We start from the raw sequence: 27,112 nt of genomic DNA on the forward strand, positions 1-27,112 counted from the left end.
GTATATATGTATATCGCATTAAATGCATTTTTATTATGCAGGGTTTATGCAACCTGGTTATTCTAGACATGTATGGAAACATTATTGTGTGGAATCAAGAAAACTACCGGTTGTTTGTAATATTTCATCTTCCAGAACTGAAAGCTTTGGATGGAATCTCAATTGTAAGTTTTTTGTTGACTCATAGCATTTGGTCCAAACTGCATATTAATATATATCCATAAGTCATAGTCATTTTGAATGTTGCTTAATCACTAGTATGTAAACTTACTATGCTTATTAAAATCTGGATCCCCAAAGCACATTTTAGATCTGGGTTTTAATTTTTTCTCCTTTGGCCAGTTTTTAATTGTCTAAATGAGGTGGCACAGAAGGGAAGATACTGCTTACATTTACACCCACTGAATCCAATGCCTAACAAATAAAGAGCACAATTTTATGAGACAGGATAGAAAAACTGCCCTGGAGCCCTACCATCTTCTTGGGCCTAAAAACTGCTTCCTGTTACCTGGAAAAATACAGTTAAGATTTAAGAAAAACATATTTGAACCAACAAATGGTATGTCAACATTACTAGTAAACTGTACTAGTAAAAAATAACTTTTTTTACTGTGTTAAAAAATAACACAGAACATAGGATTGACTATGAAAGCAATATTTGGAAACCTGAATTCTGTAACAAGCAGGTTCATTCAAGGCTTCTGATTTCCACGTAATAGGATACATGCACAACAAATGTGTGGAGAATAGAAAGTTCCCTGTGTAACACTGCCTAGCACCTGTCAGACAATAAAACTTCAAGTTTCTAGAAAATTGAGAGATAGTTTATGATTATTTGGGACTTTGAGGTACTCTGATAAGATTACTAATTCTAACCTTGCTTTTTTCAAGACCCTCCTCAGAATGAAGAATCAAAACTATTCTCCCCCAAACATGAACAGTTCTCTAGCATGTTGCATACTGGGTTTTTTTCAGGTGTTGGTTTTCACTAAGGGTTGTTTTTAAAACAGGCATATGAAGCTAGTACTGCACGTGCACCAGGGTGGTGTTGAGAATATTATCCTTCCCATCACTCTGTGCCCTCAATTGTAGGGCCACCTCGGAAAGTGCTTTTGGAAGTAAGTGTAGGAAAAACATTTCCCCCTGAAGAAAAGTTATGCTCTCCTCACTGACAATGAGTATTATTTAATTATTTAACTATTTAACTATTTTCCTTTTCACTTTGACTACCTTAAACCTCAGAGCCAAATTTGTGGTTCAGTAACAGAAACCCTGTAGGACTTAAGGTCTCTCTCCCTATCCCAACACTTGATCTCTTCTAACTTACATCATTCACAATCTCTGCTATTTTACTATTTAATTATATGTTCCTCCTGTAAGCTCCACAAAATTTTTGTAGGATGAGGTAGAATATATGAATTGATAATGGGACATGAAGATTAGTCTGAATAACCTAGACTTTAATTGATAGGTAATGGTAAGGCATTGAAGTTTTTGAGTAGGGGAATAACATAATTCAAAATTATATATTAGGAAATTTAACAGCAGTGTTTAGAGCAATGGACAAAAAAACCAATAGGAGTCTATTAGCTTAATCTAGATATGAGGTACTGAGAAACTGAAATGAACCAAGGGGAAATAGTATTATAAATGGAGGGTTGAAAGGTAGAAATACTAGGAAGAGTTGACAGAACTTGGCAACCAATTAAATTTGAAAGATGAGGAAAGGAAAGAATAAAAGAGGTCTATAAGGCTTGAGTCTATGCCAGTAAGAGATATCATAACAGAAATATTATAGGAGGAAAAGTAGTTTCAGGAATAAGATGATTAGTGTTGGACACACTAAGTTTTATATGATAGTGAATCATCTGATTGGAGATGGCAAACAAGCAATTGAAAACACAGGACTAACATCAGATATGGACATTTAATTTACATTTGTTTAGATTTGGAAGTAATTTAAAGAACGTTGCCTAGTTAAAACCAAAAGCATATACCATTGACTAAGGAAAGAGAGTAGAGAAAGTAAATCTAAGTGAGGCTTTAATAACTTCATTTAGTAAATGTAAAGAGGAAAAGAAGCCACCAAAAGTAGATGTAGCAGGAGGTAGAAGGCAACATGATCCTAAAGTGTTTGAGAGGTAAATATACATTGACTTTAGAAATAACATAGTCCAAAGGCTTTATTCTGTGAATGAACACAAAGAACTCCAGAGAATTTAAATGCCTTATTCGAAGTGACATGACTTTTTAATGGTAAAGCATGGACAGCTAAGTCTCACTCTGTCTCCAGGGCTCCATGGGTATATAATCATACCAGGATGTAAGGTAATGTTACTGGAAGTTCCAACTTTGTAATCATGTTGATTTTCCTGGCAACCAGTCCCCATTCTCAGGGACTTTCCAAAAGTCATCTTGTTAAGATAAACTCAGGTGTGGTTGAAAGGCTTGTTAGGAATGGAAGCACGCTCCTTTCACCTGGTGGTTCTGGAGCTATTTTAGGAATCGAAAACAAAAACCACAATATTATAATAAAAGATTCCCAGATGTGAGAGTTGGAACATAAAGAAGCCTGAGCACCAAAGAATTGATGCTTTTGAACTATGGTATTGTAGAAGACTCTTGAGAGTCCCTTGGACAGCAAGGAGATCAAACCAGTCAATCCTTTAGGAAATCAATCCTGAATATTCATTGGAAAGATTGATGCTGAAGCTGAAGCTTCAATGCTTTGGCCACCTGATGCAAAGAACTGACTCATTGGAAAAGACCCTGATGCTGGGAAAGATTGAAGGCAGGAGAAGAAGGAAATGAGAGGATGAGATGGTTGGATGGCATCACTAACTCAATGGACATGAGTTTGAGCAAGTTCCAGGAGATGCTGAAGAACAGGGAAGCCTGGCATGCTGCAGTCCATGGGGTTGCAAAGAGCCAGACATCACTGAGTGGCTGAACAGGAAATTACAAGGGTTTTAGGAGCTATGTGCCAGGAACAGTAGACAAAGACCAAATGTATGTTTCTTGTTATAAATCACAATATCATAGCTCATGCCCTTGTCTTTTTACAGCAAAATGATCATAAATTCAAAAGATTTTAGAATATTGCTATAATCCCATTCAGTTATTATACAGTCCATAATCATGGAAATGTCTCCCAGGGTGAGGCAACTCAGATTTACAGCTTTCCATTGGAGACGTTTGTCAGTTTCCTAAAACAGGAGTAGTCTCAGAAAACATAGCTTCACCCTTTCAAGCATCTGCTATAATTGAACTGAGACAATATCAACTCTTGCTCTAGCCTCTTTTGAGGTAATATAAATAATACTGGATTTCCCTCATTACATTACGTATTCATTAATTCCTTTACCCACAACTTCTCTTCCCCATCCTTTCCATTTATACCCATATTTTTCCACCTCTGGAAGGGACATTAGGTTTGGCCACTGTGCTGGTCTAGATTGCAGACAGCGATACTAGTCTACCATACCTTCCCTCAGCCCACCTCGCTTAAGATTGGGCAAGGTGATAATAGGTGCAAAACAAGTGGGCTGTTTTTGCTACCAGGAAATACAGATACATTCATTGTTAATTCCAATTTTGCCAGATGGAGTGAAGGTAAAATTTACCCCCATCAGGCCTGTAGGAATTCTGACAAAATGTTTAAAAGCATAGTTTCTTGCTTAAAAATGATCCCTATTTCTAGCACTTATAATTACAGGTGTGGTTCTGTGACCACTGCATCGGGTAGGAAAAAAAAAGTTGAGGTGATGTGAGGAAGAAGGAAAGAAAAAGTATGATGATTTTACCAGCATCATCCTTCCTTAGTAAGAAGTGCATAGTCATATCAGCATCCTTCCCCTGTCCCCCAGATCCACCAGAAAACAGACGTCTATCCACTGGGGACACTCTTTTAGCTCCACTCATGTTCACTGAGTGTGAGCACACTCAGAAAGACGTGTAAGCCAGACCCCAGACTGTCATGATTCTATCCCCCCTGTTTTAGACAACCAATGTTTTAATTGCCCGCTCCAATTCTCTATCAAACTACTACTCTGAAAAGGATAGTTTCCTGCCCATTGTTGCACAGTATGGGCTGTAAAGCATGTTCCTTGGTCTGAAGAAATAACCATCAACTGTCCAAATTGGTGTCATATCTTCAGTTCCAGCTCTTTTATACCACTATATGCATTTGCATTTACACTGGATAAGCAAATCCCAGTCCAGGGTCAGGATCTATTCCTGTCAGGACCTATTTGTAGCTCCCCAGGGCTACCAGCCTCAGTCTGACTTGCCAGCTATGTTCAGGGCCTTCCCACAGGGAAATCTGCCACACAGCCATCTGCAGTCTCTGTCTCTTTTGCTGGCAGACGGAACAGTGCTTATTGGCATTTTGTACCTAAGAGGGTGCAAGAGGAATATGTCTAGATTCAGCCTATCTCTGCATTGCTGTAGACCCCCAATGTCCACCTATTTTATAGACCCAGGTGGCCACCTTAAGTGAACATATGGGCCTATCTGCTTGTCGATTTCAATCACCTTCCAAAATTGAAAGTGAGTTCAGATGGGCATCAACGTGCCCTACTTTAATATACCCATCATTTTCCATAGGGCTGTGCCCCATATGGACATCATTTTAACAGGTCAGGTTTTCATTGTTCTCCTGCCTGACCATATGGCCAAGCAGGAACAGTAGATGAAGGTTTCTTATTATTATCAGAGTAACACACCAGAGAACTCACCACGGTGTTATTCCTCAGGTCCCAAGGTCTCTAGCTGGTCTGCCTTCTTCTCTGAACCTTTCAGTCTCCTATGTGTATTTTATATGTAATATCCAGAAGGTTTGGCTGTACTTAGTATGAAATAGGGAGAAATGAGTCCACTCCGTTTTGACCTGGAACCAAAGAATTAAAGACATTTAGTCATCTGTAAACCTGGAGTAGGGCATGGCAACCCACTCCAGTACTCTTGCCTAGAGCATTCCATGGACAGAGGAGCCTGATGGGCTACAGTCCTTGGGGGTCACAAAGACTTGGACCCAATTGAGTGACTAAGCACAGCACAATCATCTGTAAGAGAGGACATCACTTTCTAAATATCCTCATATACAGGAACCACCAGAGACTGAGTGTGCAAAAGATTTGTTTGGTGGCAGACTTACTTCTGACATGATTGCTGAACGACAAGGACACCCAAACTTCACCCAAATGCAAGAACTAAATTGGACTTCATCATCCATCAGGTACAATCATTTTATTATATGCTATTTGATATTTGAGGGCTTCCCTGGCAGCTCAGTGGTAAACAATCCATTCGCCAAGCAGGAGATGTGGTTTCAATCCATGAGTCGGGGATATCCCCTGGAGTAGGAAATGGCAACCCACTCCAGTATTCTTGCCTGGGAAGTCCCATGCACTGAGGGGCCTGGCAGTTGCAAGGACAATAAGGTCCCAAGTTTTAGACATGACTAAACAATAGCAATTTGATATTATAATTAAATGTGTAGTCATTATTATTTTTGTAAGGTTTATAATTTATACGTCTTATCCAAATATAGCCAATAATTCAGAAAATTGACCACCCTACTTCACAATCTCATATTAATTTTTCCATCTTTGAAGTGCATTAATAACTTTTATTATCACACATTATGATTAAAAATGTCATCAAGCTCTTTCTAAGACTTTTTATTTCTATTTTATTTTATAACCAAGTTTTTTAAATGGGAACATACTATGTTTGCTCATCACATTGTATCATTCTAATCCAGCATTATCTGGCTTTCACTGTTAGCATTCCTCTGATGCTGTTCTCATGAATGTTATCATTGTTAGATAATGATAATGGTTAATAAATCCTTTTCTCTTCTTTTTTCTATTCTGTACTCTTCATAGGCAGATATCTTCAGCCGTAGTTTTAATTTATGATGAACCCCTAATTTAGCCTGAACCTGGGCTCCTCTTTTGAATATTTGCTCCCTAGATAGCATCTAGGAAATAATATTCTCCTGTTGTTGCCCAAGCCAAAAATCTAGGGTCCACATCTCTCTCTCCTTTGTCCTCCATTTTTAATTAATCACTACATTCTCCAGAGTCTGTGTCTTAAGTTTGTGTCATAGTTCCCTCTACCTTCTTTCCATAGTCATTGCCATTGTCCTAGATTGGAGAATTACCTATTTTAGAAACTATTGTTTTTTGTCTCATATAACCTTACCTGCAAGTCTATTATCCATACTGCCTACTACAATGCAAGTTTTATCAGATCACTTCCCTTCTCAACATCTGTCAGTGGCTTTCCACTGTAGAGAGAATAAAATTTTAAATCTCTTTGATGACATGGGAGGCCCTTTCATTGCCAGTCCATTTTTATCTCTTGTAATCATTCATTACCTTTACTGCACCATAACTGTTTATACTCCAGAAATTCTAAAATATTCTATTCCTTAATCTCAGTCACAAAATGCTGTTTCATGTTTCTACCTTTGCTTGCAGCTGTTTCACTGCCGGGAACTCTTTCTTGCCTGACAGATGCCCCAAATTCTCCAAGTCTCATTTTAAGATCTTTCTTCCTGGTGAAGTCATTTCTGACTTCCCCAAATAGGTTTTTCTTTCCCTAAAATTCAGTTATACCTAATCGTATTGTGGCAGTTTTCCTTTTTTTTTATTAGTTTTTCTGTATCCCATTTCTTGAGTGCATGGACAGTGTCTTTCATATTTGTAGACTTTCTAAACACATCTTCTGCACTTAGGAAATAACTAATGAAAACATGTTGAAAGAATAAGCAGCTTACTAATGGATAAAGTATGTTATAATTATAACTTAAGAGTTGAGGATTTAAAGATGTGGTTAGGCTTTTGTGCAGCAAAGGAAACCATCAACAAAATGAAAACACAACCTACTGAATGCGTAAAATTATTTTCAAATTATATGACCAACAAGGGGTTAATATCCAAAATATATAAACAGTTCATACAATTCAGTGTAAAAAAAAAACCTGATTAAAAATGGGCAGAAGATCTGAGTTGACATTTTTACAGAACTAACATATGACCCAGCAATTCTATTCCCAGGCATTCATCTGGGAAAAAAAAAATGAAAAATACTAATTAAAAAAATATATGCACCCCTATGTTCATAGCAGCATTATTTACAATTGCCAAGATATGCAAGCAGCCTAAATGGCCATAAACAGATAATACATAAGATATAGTATATATGTGTACCATAGAATAGTACTCAGCCACAAAAGAGAACAGAATTGTGTCATTTGCAGTAACATAGGTGGAGGGTATCATGCTAAGTGAAATAAGTCAGACAGAGAAAGACAAATACTATATGATATCACTTGTATGTGATCTAAAAAATAAAACTAGTGAATATAACAAAAAAAAAAAAGACTCACAGATACAGAGAATAAACCTGTGGTTATTGGGGAAAGGGAAGGTGGGAGCAAAATAGGGGTAGGAGACTGAGCTACATATAGTCTGTATAAAATAAATAAACTACAAGAATATATTATACAGCAAAGGGAATATAGCCAATATTTTACAATAACTGTGAATGGAGTGTAATCTTTAAAAATTGTGAATCACTATGTTGTACATCTGAACTTTATATACATTTGTACATCAACTATACCTCAATTTAGAAAAGAAAGAAATGAAATAAACTGATATATCTTTAAAAAGAAGGAATCAGAGCAAGGTGATTTAGCTTTATGCTTTTCTTCATAACTCAAATGAAGGTAAAAAAGTTTTAAAGCTATCAACTAGGAATCAAGCATTCTGACTAATTACCAAAACATCCGTATAAGGTGGAATGCCATAAAAGTTTTCAGGAAATTACACAGAAAACTGTTTTCAAAGACCTTACCTACTTTCTCCTTTTCTTTCCCATCCCAAACCTTTTCCTGGCATTTCAGAAATAACCTGTTTCATATATATCCTCTACAGTTTACAACTGAATATCTTTTGGATTACCGTATCAACTTCACTATGATTTCATGAGCACGTATGTGAATTTATAAAGAAATTGGATGTTTCTTTTATGATAGTGCTGTTTATGTGGTAATAGACATATTTCTTAAGTCAATGGAATTCTATGTAATTTTTCTTACACATATACCCAACAAAAATATGTATTTATCGGATCATTTGATCCATACATTTTATATTATGGCAATTGTTTTTCATAGAATTTGTCAGATAAATTTTTCAAAATGGCTTTGGTGTTACATGTGAGAGATTTCACCAATATAATATGCCCATTAAAGTTATAACTGTATTTACTCTGTCTCAATTCAGAACTGTGGATTTGATTCCAGTTGACCAGTTCAGAAATGTGTGTAATGTGAATCTACAGAACAATAATCTCACCTCATTCAGTGGATTAATCTATCTGCCTAATGTGAAGGTGAGTCACTCACAAATTTTCTTTTCTTCTTTTAAGATTTTCAGTGCAGGTTGTAATCTTCTTTACTTTAGACTAAAATGTATATTCATGTCATTAAAGAAATTATTTTTCCTAAAGCAATTTTTCACCAAGAAAAAAAGTATTACTTCCCAAAGTGATTTCAGTTCAGTTCAGTTCAGTTCAGTTGTGTCCGACTCTTTGCGACCTCATGAATTGCAGCATACCAGGCCTCCCTGTCCATCACCAACTCCCAAAATTCACTCAAACTCACGTCCATTGAGTCGGTGATGCCATCCAGCCATCTCATCCTCTGTCGTCCCCTTTTCCTCCTGCCCCTCAATTTTATGTGATTGTCTTATAAGCAGTGAATCTTCCTCTCTAATAGGAGATGGGATGGAAAGCTGCCTCTGTCATGAGCGAAGTTGGAGGGCACTGTGGTTCTCAAAGCAGCCTCATTGCCTCCTGTCCTATAGGTTTGAGACATTTACTAAGGCCTTTTAAACTTAGGGAAATAACAATCTCTCCAACTAAAGAGTTATTTCATCTAAATAAAGCTTGGAGAAGTCAGGAGTACAGATTGAGAAAGTTGAGCAGCTTTCTAGGGTCTTCATTATTTTGTCTGAAATGGTGTCATTTCTCAGCATGTCAAATAATAAAAAACACTTTCAAAGTCAAATCCAGACAATTTGGGACATAAAAATTTGTCATTGTTAACACTAATATATTAAATTATGTTGTATAGTCCAAGTTTTATCCATAGCATCTTAACAGTTTTTAGGATGGTGATAACCTCAAACCAAAGATATATATACAGCATCATTCATATTTTAATAGCTGAGTAATCATGGATTCTTTCTGTAGGTGTTATGCCTAAACTATAACCATATTGAATCAATCATACCCCGACTAAAACCTCAGACTCACTTGACCAGTAGACAACTGCTCTACCAGAAAGTGCCTTCAAGTGGCTATGGGCAGCAAGGAACTTCAAAAATGAACAGGTATTATTCTTTTTTTACAACTATAAATAATTTTGGTTGGGAATTTTAAAAGCAGTCATATCAATGCCAGTAGTAACATACATTTAGCTTATTTAATACTTAATAGCTGCCTAGCAAAAATAAACTTTATAAATAAAAAGACACCAAAATACTCCTTTATTATTGTTTTTCCCTGCTTCTTCCATTTCATACCCTTATTGTAAAAAAGAAAAAAGTAAAAGAAAAAACCTTGTATGTTTAAGAACTGTGGGTTGTGTTTTTTTTTTCTTTTGAGATACAATTCACATACCATAACACTTACCCTTTATGTACAATTCAACATTAGTCATGAGGGAAATGCAAATTAAAACCACAATATGATACTTCAACTCCATTAGAATGGCTGTAATAAAAAATGTAGACATCTAAGTGTGAAATTCCTGAGTCAACTTCTTAAAAAACTGCCACACTCTTTTCCAAAGTGGTTGTACCAAATTCCATTACCAAAAAAAGTTTTGAGGGTTTTAATTTCCCCATATTCTCACCAACATTTGTCTACACTTTTTATTACAGCCATCCTAATGGAGTTAAAGAAGTATCTTAGTGTGGTTTTAATTTTCATTTCCCTTATGACTAATGTTGAGCAGCTTTTCATATGCTTATTAGCCATTATTTTATCTTATTTGGTGACTGCCTGTTTAAATATTTTGCTTATTTTTCAGTTATGCTGTTTGGGTTTTTATTATTAAATTCATCAAATATTCTGGATACAACACCTTTATCAAATAAATGATTTACAAGTATTTTTCTCTAAACATGTGGCTTGTCTTTATGTTTTCTTAAATGATATCTTTTAAAAGAATTTAAGTTTTGATAAAGTCCAATCTATCAACTTTTTCTCTTACAGATTATCATGTTGTTGTACCTAAGAACTCTTTGCCTAACCTAAGGTTACAAAGATTTTCTCATGATTTCCTCAAGAAATTTTTTTTCTCTTACATTTAGGACTATAATCCATTTTGAGTTTATTTTTGTATATATTGTGAAGTAAAATGTGAGGGCTAAATTGAATAGCCTTGGTAACTTTGTTGAAAATCAATTGACTATAACTGTAGAAGTTTATTTCTGGATTCTTTATTCTATTCCATTGATCTGTGAGTCTGTCCTCCTACGATTTCCAGACTGGTTTGATTACTGCAGCTTTATAAGTTTTGAAATCAGGAAATATAAGCCCTCCAACCTTATTCTTTTCAAAGATTATTTTAGATATTCTGGGTTGTTTGCATTTCCTCATAAATGCAATGATGAGATGGTTATTTTCTGGAGAAAAAGAAAAGGGAGAAAACCTGCTAGACTTTGATAGAGATTGAATTGATTCTATTAATCAATTTTGGCAGAACTACTGTCTTAGTAATAGTCTTCTACTGTGTGAACATGAGATTTTTCTCTATTCATTTAGATCTTTAATTTATCTCAGCAATGTTTTGTAGTCTTCTATGTATACATTTTCAGTTCCTTTTATTAATTTTTTCTGAAGTATTTTATCATTTTTTATAGTATTGTAAACAAAGTCTCAATTTCATTCTTAGTTATTACAGATGTATAGATATTCAATTGATTTTTGTATATTAATCTTTTACCCTGTATCTTCATGAATTAATTTATTGGTGCAATGATAGGGTTTTTTTTTTTTTTTGGTGGATTCCTTCAGATTTTCTAAATACAAGATCATGTCATCTGAGAATAAAGACAGTTTTACCACTTCCTTTCCAATCTAGAGTTGTTGCTGTTCAGTCGCTCAGTCATGTCAGACTCTTTGCAGCCCCATGGACTGCAGCACACCAGGCTTCCTTGTCCTTCACCATCTACCAGAGCTTGCTCAAACTCATGTCCATTAAGTCAGTGATGCCATCCAACCGTCTCATCCTCTGTCGTCCCCTTCTCCTCCTGCCTTCAATCCTTCCCAGCATCAGAGTCTTTTCTAATGTGTAGGCTCTTCACATCAAGTGGCCAAAGTATTGGAGGTTCAGCTTAAGCATCAGCCCTTCCAATGAATATTCAGGATTGATTTCCTTTAGGATTGACTGATTTGATCTCCTTGCTGTCCAAGGGACTGTCAAGAGTCTTCTCCAATACTACAGTTCAAAAAGCATCAATTCTTCAGCGCTCGTCCTTCTTTATGGTCCAACTCTCACATCTGTACATGACTACTGGAGAAACCATAGCTTTGACTAGATGGACCTTTGTTGACAGAGTAATGTCTGTACTTTTTAATACACTGTCAAGGTTTGTCATAGCTTTTCTTCCAAGGAGCAAGTGTCTTTTAATTTCATGGCTGCAGTCACCATCTGTAGTGATTCTGGAGCCCAAGAAAATAAAGTCTGTCACTAATTTTTTTCTTTTTCTTGCCTGATTGTGCCAGCTGTTGCTTTTTATTCTGAGTAACACTTTCTGTATTTCTTTGCTTTTTATCATATAAAACTGATTTTAAAGAAGAAAAAGTGATTATTATATGAATTATAAAGGCAGAATGATATAGCTTAATTTGCTCTATTAGTAAATTCATTCTTTTCCTTCAATTTATAGTAAGTACATAATAAACTCGGAGAAGGCAATGACAACCCATTCCAGTACTCTTGCCTGGAAAATCCTATGGATGGAGGATCCTGGTAGGCTACAGTCCATGGGGTCGCAAAGAGTCGGACACAACTAAGCAACTTCACTTCCACTTTTCACTTTCATGCACTGGAGAAGGAAATGGCAACACACTCCAGTATTCTTCCCTGGAGAATCCCAGGGACGGGAGCCTGGTTGGCTGCCGTCTGTGGGGTCGCACAGAGTCAGACACGACTGAAGCAACTTAGCAGCAGCATAATAAACTGCCTTTTTATGTTTATGCTGCTGCAGCTGCTGCTGCTAAGTCACTTCAGTAGTATCCGACTCTGTGCGACCCCATAGACGGCAGCCCACCAGGCTCCCCTGTCCCTGGGATTCTCCAGGCAAGAACACTGGAGTGAGTTGCCATTTCCTTCTCCAATGCATGAAAGTGAAAAGTGAAAGTGAAGTCGCTCAGTCGTGTCTGACTCCTAGCGACCCCATGGACTGCAGCCCACCAGGCCCCTCCGTCCATGGGATTTTCCAGGCAAGAGTACTGGAGTGGTTTGCCATTACCTTCTCCGTTTTATGTTTATACAAACAGCTAATTTGAAATTAAGTTTATGGGCCAAACTGACATTTGTGTTTCAGAGATACAACGAGCAGTGAAAATTTGCCTCCAATAATGAACAGTTTAGAAGTTCTTCATTTGGGCTACAATGGAATTTGTAATTTGATTCAGCTGCAACTTAACAGACTAAGAAATTTAAAATTTCTCTTTCTTCAGGGTGAGTAGCAACATTATTAATGTGTGAGTCTTTATTATTAAAAACTGACTTGATTATCATTCTATTTTGAAAGCAGTTATAAGTATCACTGTTAGAACAGATTCATTGACAAAAATATTTGAGTAATCACAACTGGGTTTATCTTGAGTTATTTATATAAATAATGTAAATGCAATATTCTAGGGCTATAGAAGATTGCATTCTAGCTCACCAAAGCACATGCATTTTTTATCCAGTATGAATGACATAATAAGGGCTGGGACTAGAATGGTGTCATGGTGTCAGTGGAAAGGGTGAGTAAAAGGGGGGAGTCCAAAAAGTTGTTTAAAAGAAGTAAATATTAGGACTTAGTGACTAAATATACAAGGAGAGAAAAATAGTTCAGGATGTTTTCATGCTTTCATTAAGACATTGGCAAACACATTTCTAAAGCTAGGGGGAGGATAATGTTGTGACCACTCTGAGACATAAAAATGGAAACTTTTTCAAGTAGTGGTACTGGACCACAGATCAGAACTGGAGATGTATAGTTTAGAATTATCCCAGTGGAGGTGATAGGTCAAGTCATAGTATATGTGCTTCTTTAGGAAATAATGATAAAAGAGAAAGAATGAAAAGCCGAAAAGACATGTAGAGACACAACTCCCCCCACTACCTCTCAATAATTCCCTTCCACACCCCATTCCCGGCATTAAGAAGGCTGGGAAAAAAAGAACGAGCAGAGGAGTCATTCAAGAAATTTTGAAAGAAAACCAAGAAATACAAACTCGCGATGTCAGGAGAAAAAGGGTGATTGACCAAAGTCAGATGAGGAAAAGAATGAGGCCTGTGAAAAGAATATTGGATGTAGACAATTGGATTCAACAAAAAGGAAACACTGGTAACCTTCAGAGTATCAGATTTGGAACTGTGGGAAACTATTGGATAGGCAGTAAAAACAATAGAGGTTAGAGGCTGCATGTTTAAGGAACTTGTCCTTGAAAAATAGGTAAGAGATGGTAGCTAGTGAAGTTATGAGCATATTTGAAGGTTTGCCAAGAAAAAGCACTGGTCATAGCAAACACCCTCTTCCAACAACACAAGAGAAGACTCTACACATGGACATCACCAGATGGTCAACACCAAAATCAGATTGATTATATTCTTTGCAGCCAAAGATGGAGAAGCTCTATACAGTCAACAAAAACAAGACCAGGAGCTGACTGTGGCTCAGATCATGAACTCCTTATTACCAAATTCAGACTGATACTGAAGAAAGTAGGGAAAACCACTAGACCATTCAGGTATGACCTAAATCAAATCCCTTATCATTATACAGTGGAAGTGAGAAATAGATTTAAGGGCCTAGATCTGATAGATAGAGTGCCTGATGAGCTATGGAATGAGGTTCGTGACATTGTACAGGAGATAGGGATCAAGACCATCCCCATGGAAAAGAAATGCAAAAAAGCAAAATGGCTGTCTGGGGAGGCCTTACAAACAGCTGTGAGAAGAAGAGAAGTGAAAAGCAAAGGAGAAAAGTAAAGATATAAACATCTGAATGCAGAATTCCAAAGAATAGCAAGAAGAGATAAGAAAGCCTTCCTCAGCGATCAATGCAAAGAAATAGAGGAAAACAACAGAATGGGAAAGACTAGAGATCTCTTCAAGAAAATTAGAGATACCAAGGAAACATTTCATGCAAAGATGGGCTCAATAAAGGACAGAAATGATATGGACCTAACAGAAGCAGAAGATATTAAGAAGAGGTGGCAGGAATACACAGAAGAACTGTACAAAAAAGATCTTCATGACCCAGATAATCATGATGGTGTGATCACTGACCTAGAGCCAGACATCCTGGAATGTGAAGTCAAGTGGGCCTTAGAAAGCATCACTACCAACAAAGCTAGTGGAGGTGATGGAATTCCAGTTGAGCTATTCCAAATCCTGAAAGATGATGCTGTGAAAGTGCTGCCCTCAATATGCCAGCAAATTTGGAAAACTCAGCAGTGGCCACAGAACTGGAAAAGGTCAGTTTTCATTCCAATCCCAAAGAAAGGCAATGTCAAAGAATGCTCAAACTACTGCACAATTGCACTCATCTCACACACTAGTAAAGTAATGCTCAAAATTCTCCAAGCCGGGCTTCAGCAATACGTGAACCGTAAACTTCCTGATGTTCAAGCTGGTTTTAGAAAAGGCAGAGGAGCCAGAGACCAAATTGCCAACATCCACTGGATCATGGAAAAAGCAAGAGAGTTCCAGAAAAACGTCTATTTCTGCTTTATTGACTATGCCAAAGCCTTTGACTGTGTGGATCACAATAAACTGTGGAAAATTCTGAAAGAGATGGGAATACCAGACCACCTGACCTGCCTCTTGATAAATTTGTATGCAGGTCAGGAAGCAACAGTTAGAACTGGACATGGAACAACAGACTGGTTCCAAATAGGAAAAGGAGTACGTCAAGGCTATATATTGTCACCCTGCTTATTTAACTTATATGCAGAGTACGTCATGAGAAATGCTGGGCTGGAAGAATCACAAGCTGGAATCAAGATTGCCGGCGAAATCTCAATAACCTCAGATATGCAGATGACACCACCCTTATGGCAGAAAGTGAAGAGGAACTAAAAAGCCTCTTGATGAAAGTGAAAGAAGAGAGTGAAAAAGTTGACTTAAAGCTCAACATTCAGAAAACGAAGATCATGGCATCTGGTCCCATCACTTTATGGGAAATAGATGGAGAAACAGTGGAAACAGTGTCAGACTTTATTTTGGGGGGCTCCAAAATCATTGCAGATGGTGACTGCAGCCGTGAAATTAAAAGACGCTTACTTCTTGGAAGAAAAGTTATGACCAACCTAGATAGCATATTCAAAAGCAGAGATATTACTTTGCCAACAAAGGTCCGTCTAGTCAAGGCTATAGTTTTTCCGGTGGTCATGTATGGATGTGAGAGTTGGACGGTGAAGAAGGCTGAGTGCCAAAGAATTGATGCTTTTGAACTGTGGTGTTGGAGAAGACTCTTGAGAGTCCCTTGGACTGCAAGGAGATCCAACTTGTCCATTCTGAAGGAGATCAGCCCTGGTATTCTTTGGAAGAAATGATGCTAAAGCTGAAACTCCAGTACTTTGGCCACCTCATGAGAAGAGTTGACTCATTGGAAAAGACTCTGATGCTGGGAGGGATTGGGGGCAGGAGGAGAAGGGGACGACAGAGGATGAGATGGCTGGATGGCATCACTGACTCGATGGACGTGAGTCTGAGTGAATTCCAGGAGTTGGTGATGGACAGGGAGGCCTGGCGTGCTGGGATTCATAGGGTCGCAAAGAGTCGGACACAACTGAGCGACTGAACTGAATTGAAAGAGGTCAGTTAGGTTAAAGATACAGAACAGGAGGAGACAGAAAATTCTAAGGTCAGTTTAAAAGGAGAAGAGGTAAAAAGCTGTAGAGAAGTACAGAAATGTGGGCAGTAATAAGGTAAGGTCATGCCAGGATATATCAGAGAGTTAATGAATCTACATTTCACCTGCTGGATTAAATTTGCTAAGATGGTAGAAAAGTCTTTAGGGAAAGGGCAGGGTGGGGCTGTAGGGAAGCAAATTAGATTCTTAAGGATTAAGAGCTAAATATATCTAAAATGTAACTAGTTAAATAAGTGGAAATTTTTAAAGAGTGGCAAATTCCGCTAGTCATAGAAATATAAGATCCCTGAAGTCACATTTAGCATTGTTTTTTTAGAGTTCTCTTTCTTAAATATGTTTAATGGGCATTCTAAAGTGAATAATGCCCCAAAACATGCTACCGTAGATATTATTCAACACTTAAAGCTATCTCATGTGATTTTTATACCACTAGATTTAAATATTAAAAGTGACAGTCCAAATACATAATTTTTTGAAAGTGACTTACAACTGAGTCATTTTTCTTAATCTGACTTAATAGACTTCTTCTCATTTATAAGTAAGACACTGGTAATGTTTCAATTTAATTGTGTGATTTAATTCTTTTCAATTTTATTGAAGGTTATGATGTTATCAATTTCTCTAAAGAATAAAATAAAATAAGATAAATTTCCCATATTTCATCCATTCTGAAACACTCCCTTTAATATTTTAACATCTTGAAATCAGGTGGTACCTTAATTGATGGCATAGTTTATCTAGCTGAGATTTTTTTCCCTTTCTTAGCATACACAAAATATTTACCTATCTTAACAATGTTGACATCTTAAATTCTATGAAATATGTTAACTTACAAAGAGAAGAATTCCAAGAAAGTGGAATCACATATTCAGTAATTTATTAGTTTTCTAGGACTGCCATAACAAAGTACCACAGACTGGATGACTTAAGCAACAAAAATTTATTTCCTCACAGTTTTTGGCCAGAGTCCAAGATTAAGATGTCAGCAGGGTTGGTCACTTCCGCAGCCTCTTTTCTTTACTTGTAATTGTACTCTGTATCTTTGCATGGTCTTCCCCTCTGTGTCTATGTCCTAATCTCCTCTTCATATAGACACCAGTGATACTGGATTAGTGCTCACCTAGAGGATGAGATGGCTGGATGGCATCACTGACTGGATGGACATGAGTCTGGGTGAACTCCGGGAGTTGGTGATGGACAGAGAGGCCTGGCATGCTGCGATTCATGGGGTCGCAAAGAGTCGGACACGACTGAGCGACTGAACTGAACTGAACTGAATTACCTCATTTATTTAACATTAGTTACCTCTTTGAAAACCCAAATACAGTCACATTCTGAGGGACTAGGGGTTAGGACTTCAACATATAAATATGAGGAGACACAATTCAGTCCAATAATAAACGAGGATAAATAGTGGGTGAAAGACTGAATGACATAGTAGTAGCAGCACCGTAAAAGGTCCAGGTTAGGCCTAGTGTTGCTACCGTTATGTCATTCAGCAAGACAATTTCTCTGACCCTCAGTTTTCTGATGATTCAGTTCAGTTCAGTCGCTCACTTGTGTCCGACTCTTTGCGACCCCATGAATCCCAGCACGCCAGGCCTCCCTGTCCATCACCAACTCCTGGAATTCACTCAGACTCACGTCCATCGAGTCAGTGATGCCATCCAGCCATCTCATCCTCTGTCGTCCCCTTCTCCTCCTGCCCCCAGTCCCTCCCAGCGTCAGAGTCTTTTCCAATGAGTCAACTCTTCGCGTGAGGTGGCCAAAGTACTGGAGTTTCAGCTTTAGCATCATTCCCTCCAAAGAAATCCCAGGGCTGATCTCCTTCAAAATGGACTGGTTGGATCTCCTTGCAGTCCAAGGGACTCTCAAGAGTCCACATATGAGTGATATCATATGGTATTTGTCTTTCTCTTTTTGACTTATTTCACTTAGCCTGATAATCTCTAGGTCCATTCATGTAGTTGCAAATGAAATTATTTCATTCTTTTTTATGGCCGAGTAATATTCCATTGTATACATGTACCACATCTTTATCCATTCATCTGTCTATGGACATTTATGTTGTTTCCATGTCTTGTAAATGGAAGTGGCTCTTGTAAATAGTGCTGCAGTGAACATTGGAGTGGAAGTATCTTTTTGGTTTATTGTTTTCTCCAGATAAATTCCTAGGAGTGGGATTGCTGAATAATATGGCAACTCTATTTTTAGTTTTTTGAGGCAGCTCCATACTGTTCTCCACAGTGTCTGCACCAATTTATATTCCCACCAGTAGTATAGAGGGTTTCCTTTTCTCCACACCCTCTCCAGAATTTGCTATTTGTGGACTTTTTCATGATGGCCATTCTGATCAGTGTGAGGTGGCACTTCATTGTAGTATGAATTGCATTTTGTCTAATAATGAGTGATATTGAGCATCTTTTCATGTGCCTCTTGGCCATCTGTATTTCTTCTTTGGAGAAATGTCTATTTAGGTTTTCTGCCCATTTTTTAATTGGGTTGCTTGTTTTTCTTGTTACTGAGTTGTATGAGCTAGGAAGCATATCTTTTGCACCATTTTATACATCTACTTTTATCAGTATCAACTATTTTAGCACTTAACTGTTGAAGAGACAGATTGGGTCAATTCACTACATTTTCTACATCGTATCTTGATCTTTCACACATAAAGGAATAATTTTACCTAGTATTATTTGATGATGATGCTACCTTCCTATAAATTAATGTTTTTCTCCTTGGAAACATGTTCTTTTAATACTTCACTTTTAAAAAATCATTTGATAAAAATATTTAAACAAAGATAGTTAACTTATTCAGTTTGGGCTCACTTGACGTATCATGAGTTACCTTTTTTCAGGAAATGAAATCAGTCAAATTGAAGGACTTGACAACTTAGAAGTCCTTCAAGAATTGGTAGTGGACCATAACCGCATCAGAGCGTTTAATGACAGTGCCTTTGCCAAACCAAGCTCTCTGTTGGCACTTCACCTGGAGGAAAACAGACTACGAGAGCTGAGCAAATTACAACCTTTGGTAAAACTAGAGAAACTCTTCCTAGGATATAATAAAATCCAGGTAACATTATTTTGTTTTGTTATAAGATTTGCAAGACTTAACCCCTCTAAACAGAAAGCTGTCAAACACACCAATGAATATTTTGCTAGTGAGCTACTTATCACTTATATGACATGTAAATACTCTGGGATGCAGAAATGCTCACCCTACTTCTAGACTTATAAACCTGACCAACCCACATGCATCTGCCTGGATATCCTCTAAGAGATCTTTTTAGTTCCTGACTGCTGTTGGTCTGAGCTGTTTGTGCATCTCAACCCCAGACTCCCTCTGGGCCTTTAAGCTTAACATTTGTACTTGGTCTACGTTACGTTTGAATCAACTCCTGATAATGAACTTTGACTTGGCTTTAATGTTTCATCTTCCCCACTAAAGGCTTCCTGCCTTTGTTTCACCTGATCATAATTCAGCCTATTTCCATTAGGCCACTGCCCCAACCAGCCCTGTCCAAGGTCTATTCTGAGATAGTATGCAGATAAGTATACACATAATCATACACAATCCTAACATTTCTCTTAGTATTTCGCTGATGATTGGTTAGCCCTCCTTGTACCAATTTTGTTATTTCTTCCCATACCTCTAAGACAACCTTGAAGACAAACTGAACTGTGTACTGCCCCACAAGGGCAGGGACCAAGTCTTTCTTGCCCAAATTTGTATTAATATATAGCATTGTGCCTGGTACATAGTAAATACATGATTAATATTTGTTTGTGGCTCTACTTGCTGAAGTTCAGGAAGATTTTCTGGAGTGATATAAAAGCCTGAGCAGTACCCTTTTCTACCTAGCAACTAGGAAATATATATACAGAGAAAGTAACATACAATCAATATATCAAGGTTCAAACAACATTCATCTGAGAAGATGAATGCCAAAGCTGGCAACGGTTCTTTCAAAGCTTTATCTAGAAGAAATCTAAATTAGGAAAATTGCGTTCCTATAGGAACTCTTTTCAGTGATAGAAATTGAGCTAACACAAAGGATTTGTCAAATCAGACTTATATGAATCTGAGACTTTACCCAGTATCAAGCTTTACTAATAATTTCAAGGATACACATGGTTTGGGGCCTTCTCTAAAATAGGTGTAAATTTTTTTTATAGTTACTCGATGAATTGGCTAAACCCACTTGGCATTCCAAATAAGAATAGGAGCATATCAAGAACCGTTTCATTACTGTGAACTAGCAACCACCTTATGGAGAAGGCAATGGCACCCCACTCCAGTACTCTTGCCTGGAAAATCCCATGGATGGAAGAGCCTGGAAGGCTGCAGTCCATGGGGTCACTGAGGGTCGGACAGGACTGAGCGACTTCACTTTCACTTTTCACTTTCATGCATTGGAGAAGGCAATGGCACCCCACTCCAGTGTTCTTGCCTGGAGAATCCCAGGGACAGGGGAGCCTGGTGGGCTGCCATCTATGGGGTCACACAGAGTCGGACACGACTGAAGTGACTTAGCAGCAGCAGCAGCAACCACCTTAAGCTGATTGTGTTGCCTAAATTTTGTCAGCAATAGCGTTTTTAAAAATAATTTTGCAAAAACGAAAATGTATTTGCAAACTTTCACCAATGTTAAATAATGATAAATAATCCCATTCAGTAGCAAAAGCAACTCATTTAATTAGAGAAGCAGTTTTTCTACCATATATATTCCCAGCAAATATGTCAGTATTCAGTCCATTCAACATGACATGCTCCATCCTGGTTAAGGTTGTGCTTGATATATACCTTTGAAATTGTTTAGACTAGAATTCACCTCCTTTTCCATACATCTAGGTCAGTCCTCTTAGGAATTAACCAAATACAATCTGAGTTTTAGAATAGATCATAACTCTTCTGAAAAAATAGGGTCTTTCCTAACAAGGACTGCTGTGTGGCCTGTTTTCCATGTTGGCACATCATCTTTACCCAATCATGTATTTGAAATCAATAGTAAACAGATCTATCTTTAATCAACAATACAGAATATTGTCACTCAAGCTCATTTCAGAAGATTCAACTCATTACAGTCCAACACCTACATATAATAACTTCAAATCAGCATATATTTGAAGATGTTGGATAACCAAATAATAATTTACTGCTTAATTTTTAATAGGATATGGCAGAACTGGAAAAACTTGATGGTATATCTTCCCTCAGAGAACTTACAGTTTATGGCAATCCAGTGAGTGTTATTTTTCTAATTTATCAGTTAATTTACTTTAAATATAATCTATAGTTGTATATAATTTATTTTTATATACTGTGATAAAATATTTAATTTTATCTGTTTCCACATGCACAGACAAGTTATCCAATTTATTATTGACAAATACAACTTATTGACTAGTGTCTTCTTCCAACTGATTACAATATAAATTGCCATTGTCATATACAACAGGGTCTACTTCTTGGTTCTATTTTGTATTCATTGGTCTATTTGTCAGTCCCTATAACATTATCAGTCTATGTTAATTACTTAAGTTTTATAGTAAGTCTTGATATCCGGTTGAGTAGGAACCTCTAATTTTCCCTCTCTTCCTTCTTCTCTCTTTTTTCCTTCACTGTCTTAGCTATCCTTGGACCTTTACACTTCCTGTGAGTCTCAGGGAACAGCTTCTCAAGTTATCTGAGAATCTTGTTGATAATTTAATTGGGAATTGGAATTGCATTGTATTTATAAATTAATTTGGGGGAAAATTTGCCACTTTTACTGTTGGAGTCTTTGAAGGGATAAAATAAGCAACCACCCTTACTCACCTAAAATTTGAACAAACTGAGAAATGTGACCGTGGCAGACAGAGAAGTGAGAATGTTGTGCTTAGTTTAGAATTTTGACAAAGCCAAATGGCCCTGCCAACAGTTGCCAGAATTAATCCTGATGACTCAGTAGCAGGAATGGTTTGACTGAGGCCTTTCCACATGGAAGGAGAGCTTCTCCTGCAGGAGCAAAAGCAATAAGCTCTTTCTGAAGAGAAAAGACAGGAACTAAATGACCAGTTTAATCTTCCCAGATTTATTAGTTAAGTCACTCTACTTCCCCAAGTAGAGGAGTGAAGGGACTGAGACAGCCGTAGTGCCACATCACAGAGTTACTTCCACCAAGAAAGAAACACAGTAAGCAGTCTCCCCCAATATTTTTAGCTTTCATTCTTCTCATTCACAAATGTAAATATCCCTATGTTTATTTTATGTCCTTCAATAAAGATCTGTGATTTTCTCCTAAAAGTTTTAGTCATCTTTGGTTTAATCATCCTGTTGTTTTATTTTTTTTCATTTCTGTTCTTTTAATAGCTGTTTTAAACAATATCTTTTTTATATTTTTCTAGTTGTTTGCTGCTAGAGTATATAAATTCTGATTTTTTGCATATTACTCTTTATCCAAATAGCTTCTGAACTCTCTCTTAAATTCTAATGGATTGTAAATTTTGTTGGATTTTCTCTGTAGACAATCATAATATTTGCAAACAATGACTCTAACCTTTCTTTCCAATCTATATGGTTTTATTTCCTTTACACCTCTCAGTGTACTGACTAGGACGTCTAGTACAGTATTCAATAAACACACTCACAGTTACTGACTTCAAAGAATGCTTCTAAATTGTCACTATTAAATATGATGTTTGCTATAGGCCATGGGTAGATAACCTTCAGCATTTTAAGGCAGTCCCTTTCTAATTCCAGTTTGCTACTTGTTCTTATCAGGAATGGACACTGGATTTTAACTAATTGGTAATATAGTATTTATCTTTAATCTGTTAATATGCAAATTAAATTAATAGAATATAGTGCTAACCATCCTTAAATTCCTGGGATGAATATTACTTGGTCATCTTTTATACTTTACTGGATTCATTTATTAAAATTTCATGTAACATATTTGTGACCCCATGGACTATACAGTCCATGGAATTCTCCAGGCCAGAATACTGGAATGGGTAGCCTTTCCCTTCTCCAGGAGATCTTCCCAACCCAGGGATTGAACCCAGGTCTCCCACATTGCAGGCGGATTCTTTACCAGCTGAGCCACCAGGGAAGCCCAAGAATACTGGAGTGGGGTAGCCTATCCCTTCTCCAGGGGAATCTTTCTGACTCAGGAATCAAACCAGGGTCTCCTGCCATTGCAGGCAGATTCTTTACCAGCTGAGCTAGAGAGAACTCTCCAATTAATTTTATGAGGCAAAACAGCATTGATCAACTTGAAAAGAATAGCATAAGAGAATAAAATCATAATAATTTTACTTATTTCCATAGAGATATGTTGAACTTCCCTGGTAGCTCAGTTGGTAAAGAATCTGCCTGCATTGCAGGAGACCCTGGGTCAATTCCTGGGTTGGGAGGACCGACCCCCTGGAGAAGGGATAGGCTACCCACTACAGTATTCTTGGGCTTCCCTGGTGGCTTGGCTAGTAAAGAATCCACCTGCAATGCAGGAGACCTTGGTTTGATCCCTGGGTTGGGAAGATCTCTTGGAGAAGGGAACTGTCTATCCACTTCAGTATTCTGGCCTGGAGAATGCCATGGACTATATAGTCCATGGGGTCACAAAGAGTTGGACATGACTGAGTGACTTTCACTTCCACTTCCTCTCTTTTTCTAGTCTATGAATTAATTTATATAAAAGAAGACTTGTATGTTCCTTGAAGGATAATTAGATCTTATCTCTAAAACCATTTGAACTTAATATTTTTTGAAGTTAGACTTTGAACAACTTATTCAAATTCTCTGACACGACTGAGAGACTGAACTGAATTGGATATATATCTTGTCATTTTCTATTAAACTGATAAGAACATATACTACAGTATACTTAAGAACATACACTGCTGCTGCTGCTAAGTCACTTCAGTCGTGTCCGACTCTATGCGACCCAATAGACGGCAGCCCACCAGGCTCCTCTGTCCCTGGGATTCTCCAGGTAAGAATACTGGAGTGGGTTGCCATTTCCTTCTCCAATGCATGCATGCATGCTAAGTCGCTGCAGTCATGTCTGACTCTGTGTGACCCTATGGATAGTAGCCCACCAGGCTCCTCCGTCCACAGGATTCTCTAGGCAAGAATACTGGAGTGGGTTGCCATTTCCTTCTCCATTAAGAACAGATACTAAGTTCAATATTGAGAACTTACATTTTTCAATAAAATTGTCCTTTTATCTAACTTTTAAATGTACTTCCATCATAATACTTTCATAAATTTTTAAAATCTTGATTATATCTGTGTTTTGTCACCTATTTCATAGCTAAATTATTTTTTTTGCTTTTTCGCTCTTGTATTTGAGGAGTCTTACTATCATACTAGTCTCTTCAAATAACCATATTTTGGATTTATCAAGTATAATTTTTCTTTTTTTAGTTCATTAATTTCTACCCTCTATCTTTAGTTTCTTGGAATTACTTTAAAAAAAATCTGAAGTAGTAGAATGCCTACTCATTAACTTTTAATATTTCTTCTAAATTAATAAATGTTAGGATACAAAATACTGCTTTAGCAACAGCCTAAGAGTTTTGGTATGTAGTGTTTTCCCAGTTATTTCTTAGAATCTACTTTACAAAAGATTTCTTCTTTAACTGTGAATTATTGAAGTGTGATAATTTCAAACCTGTTATGTATTTCTAGTTATCTCTTTGTAATTTATTTCTAGTGTTGCTATATTTTAATCAGAAGAGACATTTTATACAGTCTTTGGTTTTATGAAACTTGCTTTGTGGCCTAGAATGTGGTTATTTTTTAAACTCAATTTATGACTTAGAGATCACTCTTCATTAATATATATGTATCTACTACATTAAAAAAATAGATTATTTATTCCCTTTTGATAATGTTTCTTTCTTCCTTCCTTCCTTTCTTTCAATCACAAACAGTGCTGCATACATCTGTGTTGTCAGTCCCCCAGATCATATCCATATTCAGAGATTTGCTAGAAGATTTGCTAAAAGTCATGGGACTTAGCATATAGTTGTACTCATGGCTAAAGGTTTATTACTGTGACATAATGAGGATACAAAGCCAGGTGATGAAGAAAAAAAACATAACCAGAGTCAAGGAATCCATGTGCAAGCTTCCTTATGCTTTTTTCCTCACATGAGGGAATCACACAGTGTACACTCCTCACCCAATAACAAATGTTGTTTTCTGACCAGGAAATCCCATTAGATTTAATGGATTTCAAGGATTTTTTTTGGAGGCTTGTCACATAGGTACCCTCTGCCTATCACATACAAAAATTCCAGGACCTGAGAAGGAAAGCAGGTTGCACAAGAATCCTACTGTTTGTAAAAGTAGTCTAGGCATAATGAATTACCTTTATCACTTAAGGAATGGTGGGAAATCTTCCAAAATCCAAGTACCAAACACTTGTTAAAACTTACCCTTGCAAACAGATCCTTCTAAAGTTAACAGCCTCAAACTGACTATGTTAACTCTTTCACACACTTTCTCATGCATATATGCAAGTAATTTTAGAGTAGGTTAACACTATGAAGTGATGATTCATACAGTTCAACAGATATGCATTGAATTAAATTGCATAGTACCTATGGGAAATTGTAAGTTTCAAAGTAATTACTTATAAGTAAACTTTTATAATATAATCCTATTCATGAGTTGGGATTGCCTGTAGTTAATGAACAATATCATATACTCTTCAAAGAAACTAAACCTCCACATAGCTTTGGTTTAAAAAAAAAAGCTCTCATCTTCATTTAGCGTAACAGAAAATTGAGAAATCTTTTTAAAAGGGAGTTTGTATTTGTATCATTTAATATTATATATTAGCTGTTACCTGTCATCTTTGCTGTCTGTGCTAAATATCCTTCTCTATAAAGGTTAATTATTGAAATAAAGAGCTTTTTTAAGGAATGAATTGTTACTTTTAACTTTATTCAGATTTGTAGAAAAATGCTACATCGCCACGTGCTTATATTTCGACTGCCTAACTTACAGATGTTAGATGGAATTCCTGTGAATTCAGATGATAGGGCAAAAGCTGAATTTCACTTCTCTGAACTACAAGCAAAGAAAAATTCGGTAATAATTATTTACACTTTTCCTTTTAAAATATATAAATTAGTAGTAGATGAACATTATGTCATGTTTTTTACTTAAATGTTTAAATCTAGTATATGATGCTTCTGTAGACTATTTTAGTATGTATTTAATGATTATTGTCAAAAGCAACTTGATCTGGTGAATAGAGCACATACACACACATAGAAACTAGGAAAGCTGTTTATTATAAAAACATACTTTAATGTAGAGCAAGTTATTTAAAACCGTGTGCCTCTTGTTCCATATGTCAGGTGCTGCTAGAAGTTAAGAAACTATAACATATCACTCTTATAAACTGTGACTAACAATAAAACTCTTTCCCTTTCTATCTCCTAAATGGAAAGAGTTTTATTGTTCATGGACCTTTTGCCCATGAATCCTAGTAAGATATCTGACTGTGATAGGGAAGAGGTTAGAGACGGAAGAAGCCACAGAAGCATATCATTTGGTAATTCTATCATTGACCACCAGGATTTTTCATAGCCATCTTCAAAAGACTAAACTTAACACAGAAAAGCTATGGTTTTTGAGCAAAGAAGTAATATCATTAGAGCTGTGCCTTTGAAAAGTTTAAGGAAGAAAAGCCTAGAGGCAGAGAAATAAACTAAGAGGTTTTTAGGATAATCCAAGAGAGAAATTATGAAGACCTGGACTAGGGTGGGGCAGTGAAATGTAAGTAAACCTCTAATGTAAGTTGAAGCCAGAGAGCAAGGGCATTAGTCAGTGAACAAAGATTACTTTTAAAAGTTAATTGAAGAGGAAAGAGATAAGACTACTGTAGATGCTTGGCTTACTCCACACTCTCCATTCCCTCTATAAAA

At 36.9% G+C, this 27,112-nt stretch overlaps 1 protein-coding gene across 2 annotated transcripts in view; it reads left to right on the plus strand.

Annotated features, from left to right (window-relative positions):
* Positions 1 to 27,112, plus strand: part of LRRC9 (leucine rich repeat containing 9) — a 120,925-nt gene that overhangs the window by 84,075 nt on the left and 9,738 nt on the right. Inside the window, exons 23-30 of one of the 2 annotated variants that reach the window (XM_024998076.2) lie at positions 42 to 164; positions 5,106 to 5,236; positions 8,298 to 8,406; positions 9,268 to 9,407; positions 12,633 to 12,769; positions 19,042 to 19,259; positions 21,361 to 21,429; positions 26,130 to 26,270. In XM_024998076.2, the coding sequence (XP_024853844.1) occupies positions 42 to 164; positions 5,106 to 5,236; positions 8,298 to 8,406; positions 9,268 to 9,407; positions 12,633 to 12,769; positions 19,042 to 19,259; positions 21,361 to 21,429; positions 26,130 to 26,270 (1,068 nt within the window). The remainder of the gene's footprint in view (positions 1 to 41; positions 165 to 5,105; positions 5,237 to 8,297; positions 8,407 to 9,267; positions 9,408 to 12,632; positions 12,770 to 19,041; positions 19,260 to 21,360; positions 21,430 to 26,129; positions 26,271 to 27,112) is intronic. The other variant, XM_059890884.1, reaches the window with a different exon arrangement.

The sequence above is a fragment of the Bos taurus genome, chromosome 10 (assembly GCF_002263795.3).
Source record: "Bos taurus isolate L1 Dominette 01449 registration number 42190680 breed Hereford chromosome 10, ARS-UCD2.0, whole genome shotgun sequence".
Taxonomy (NCBI): domain Eukaryota; kingdom Metazoa; phylum Chordata; class Mammalia; order Artiodactyla; family Bovidae; genus Bos; species Bos taurus.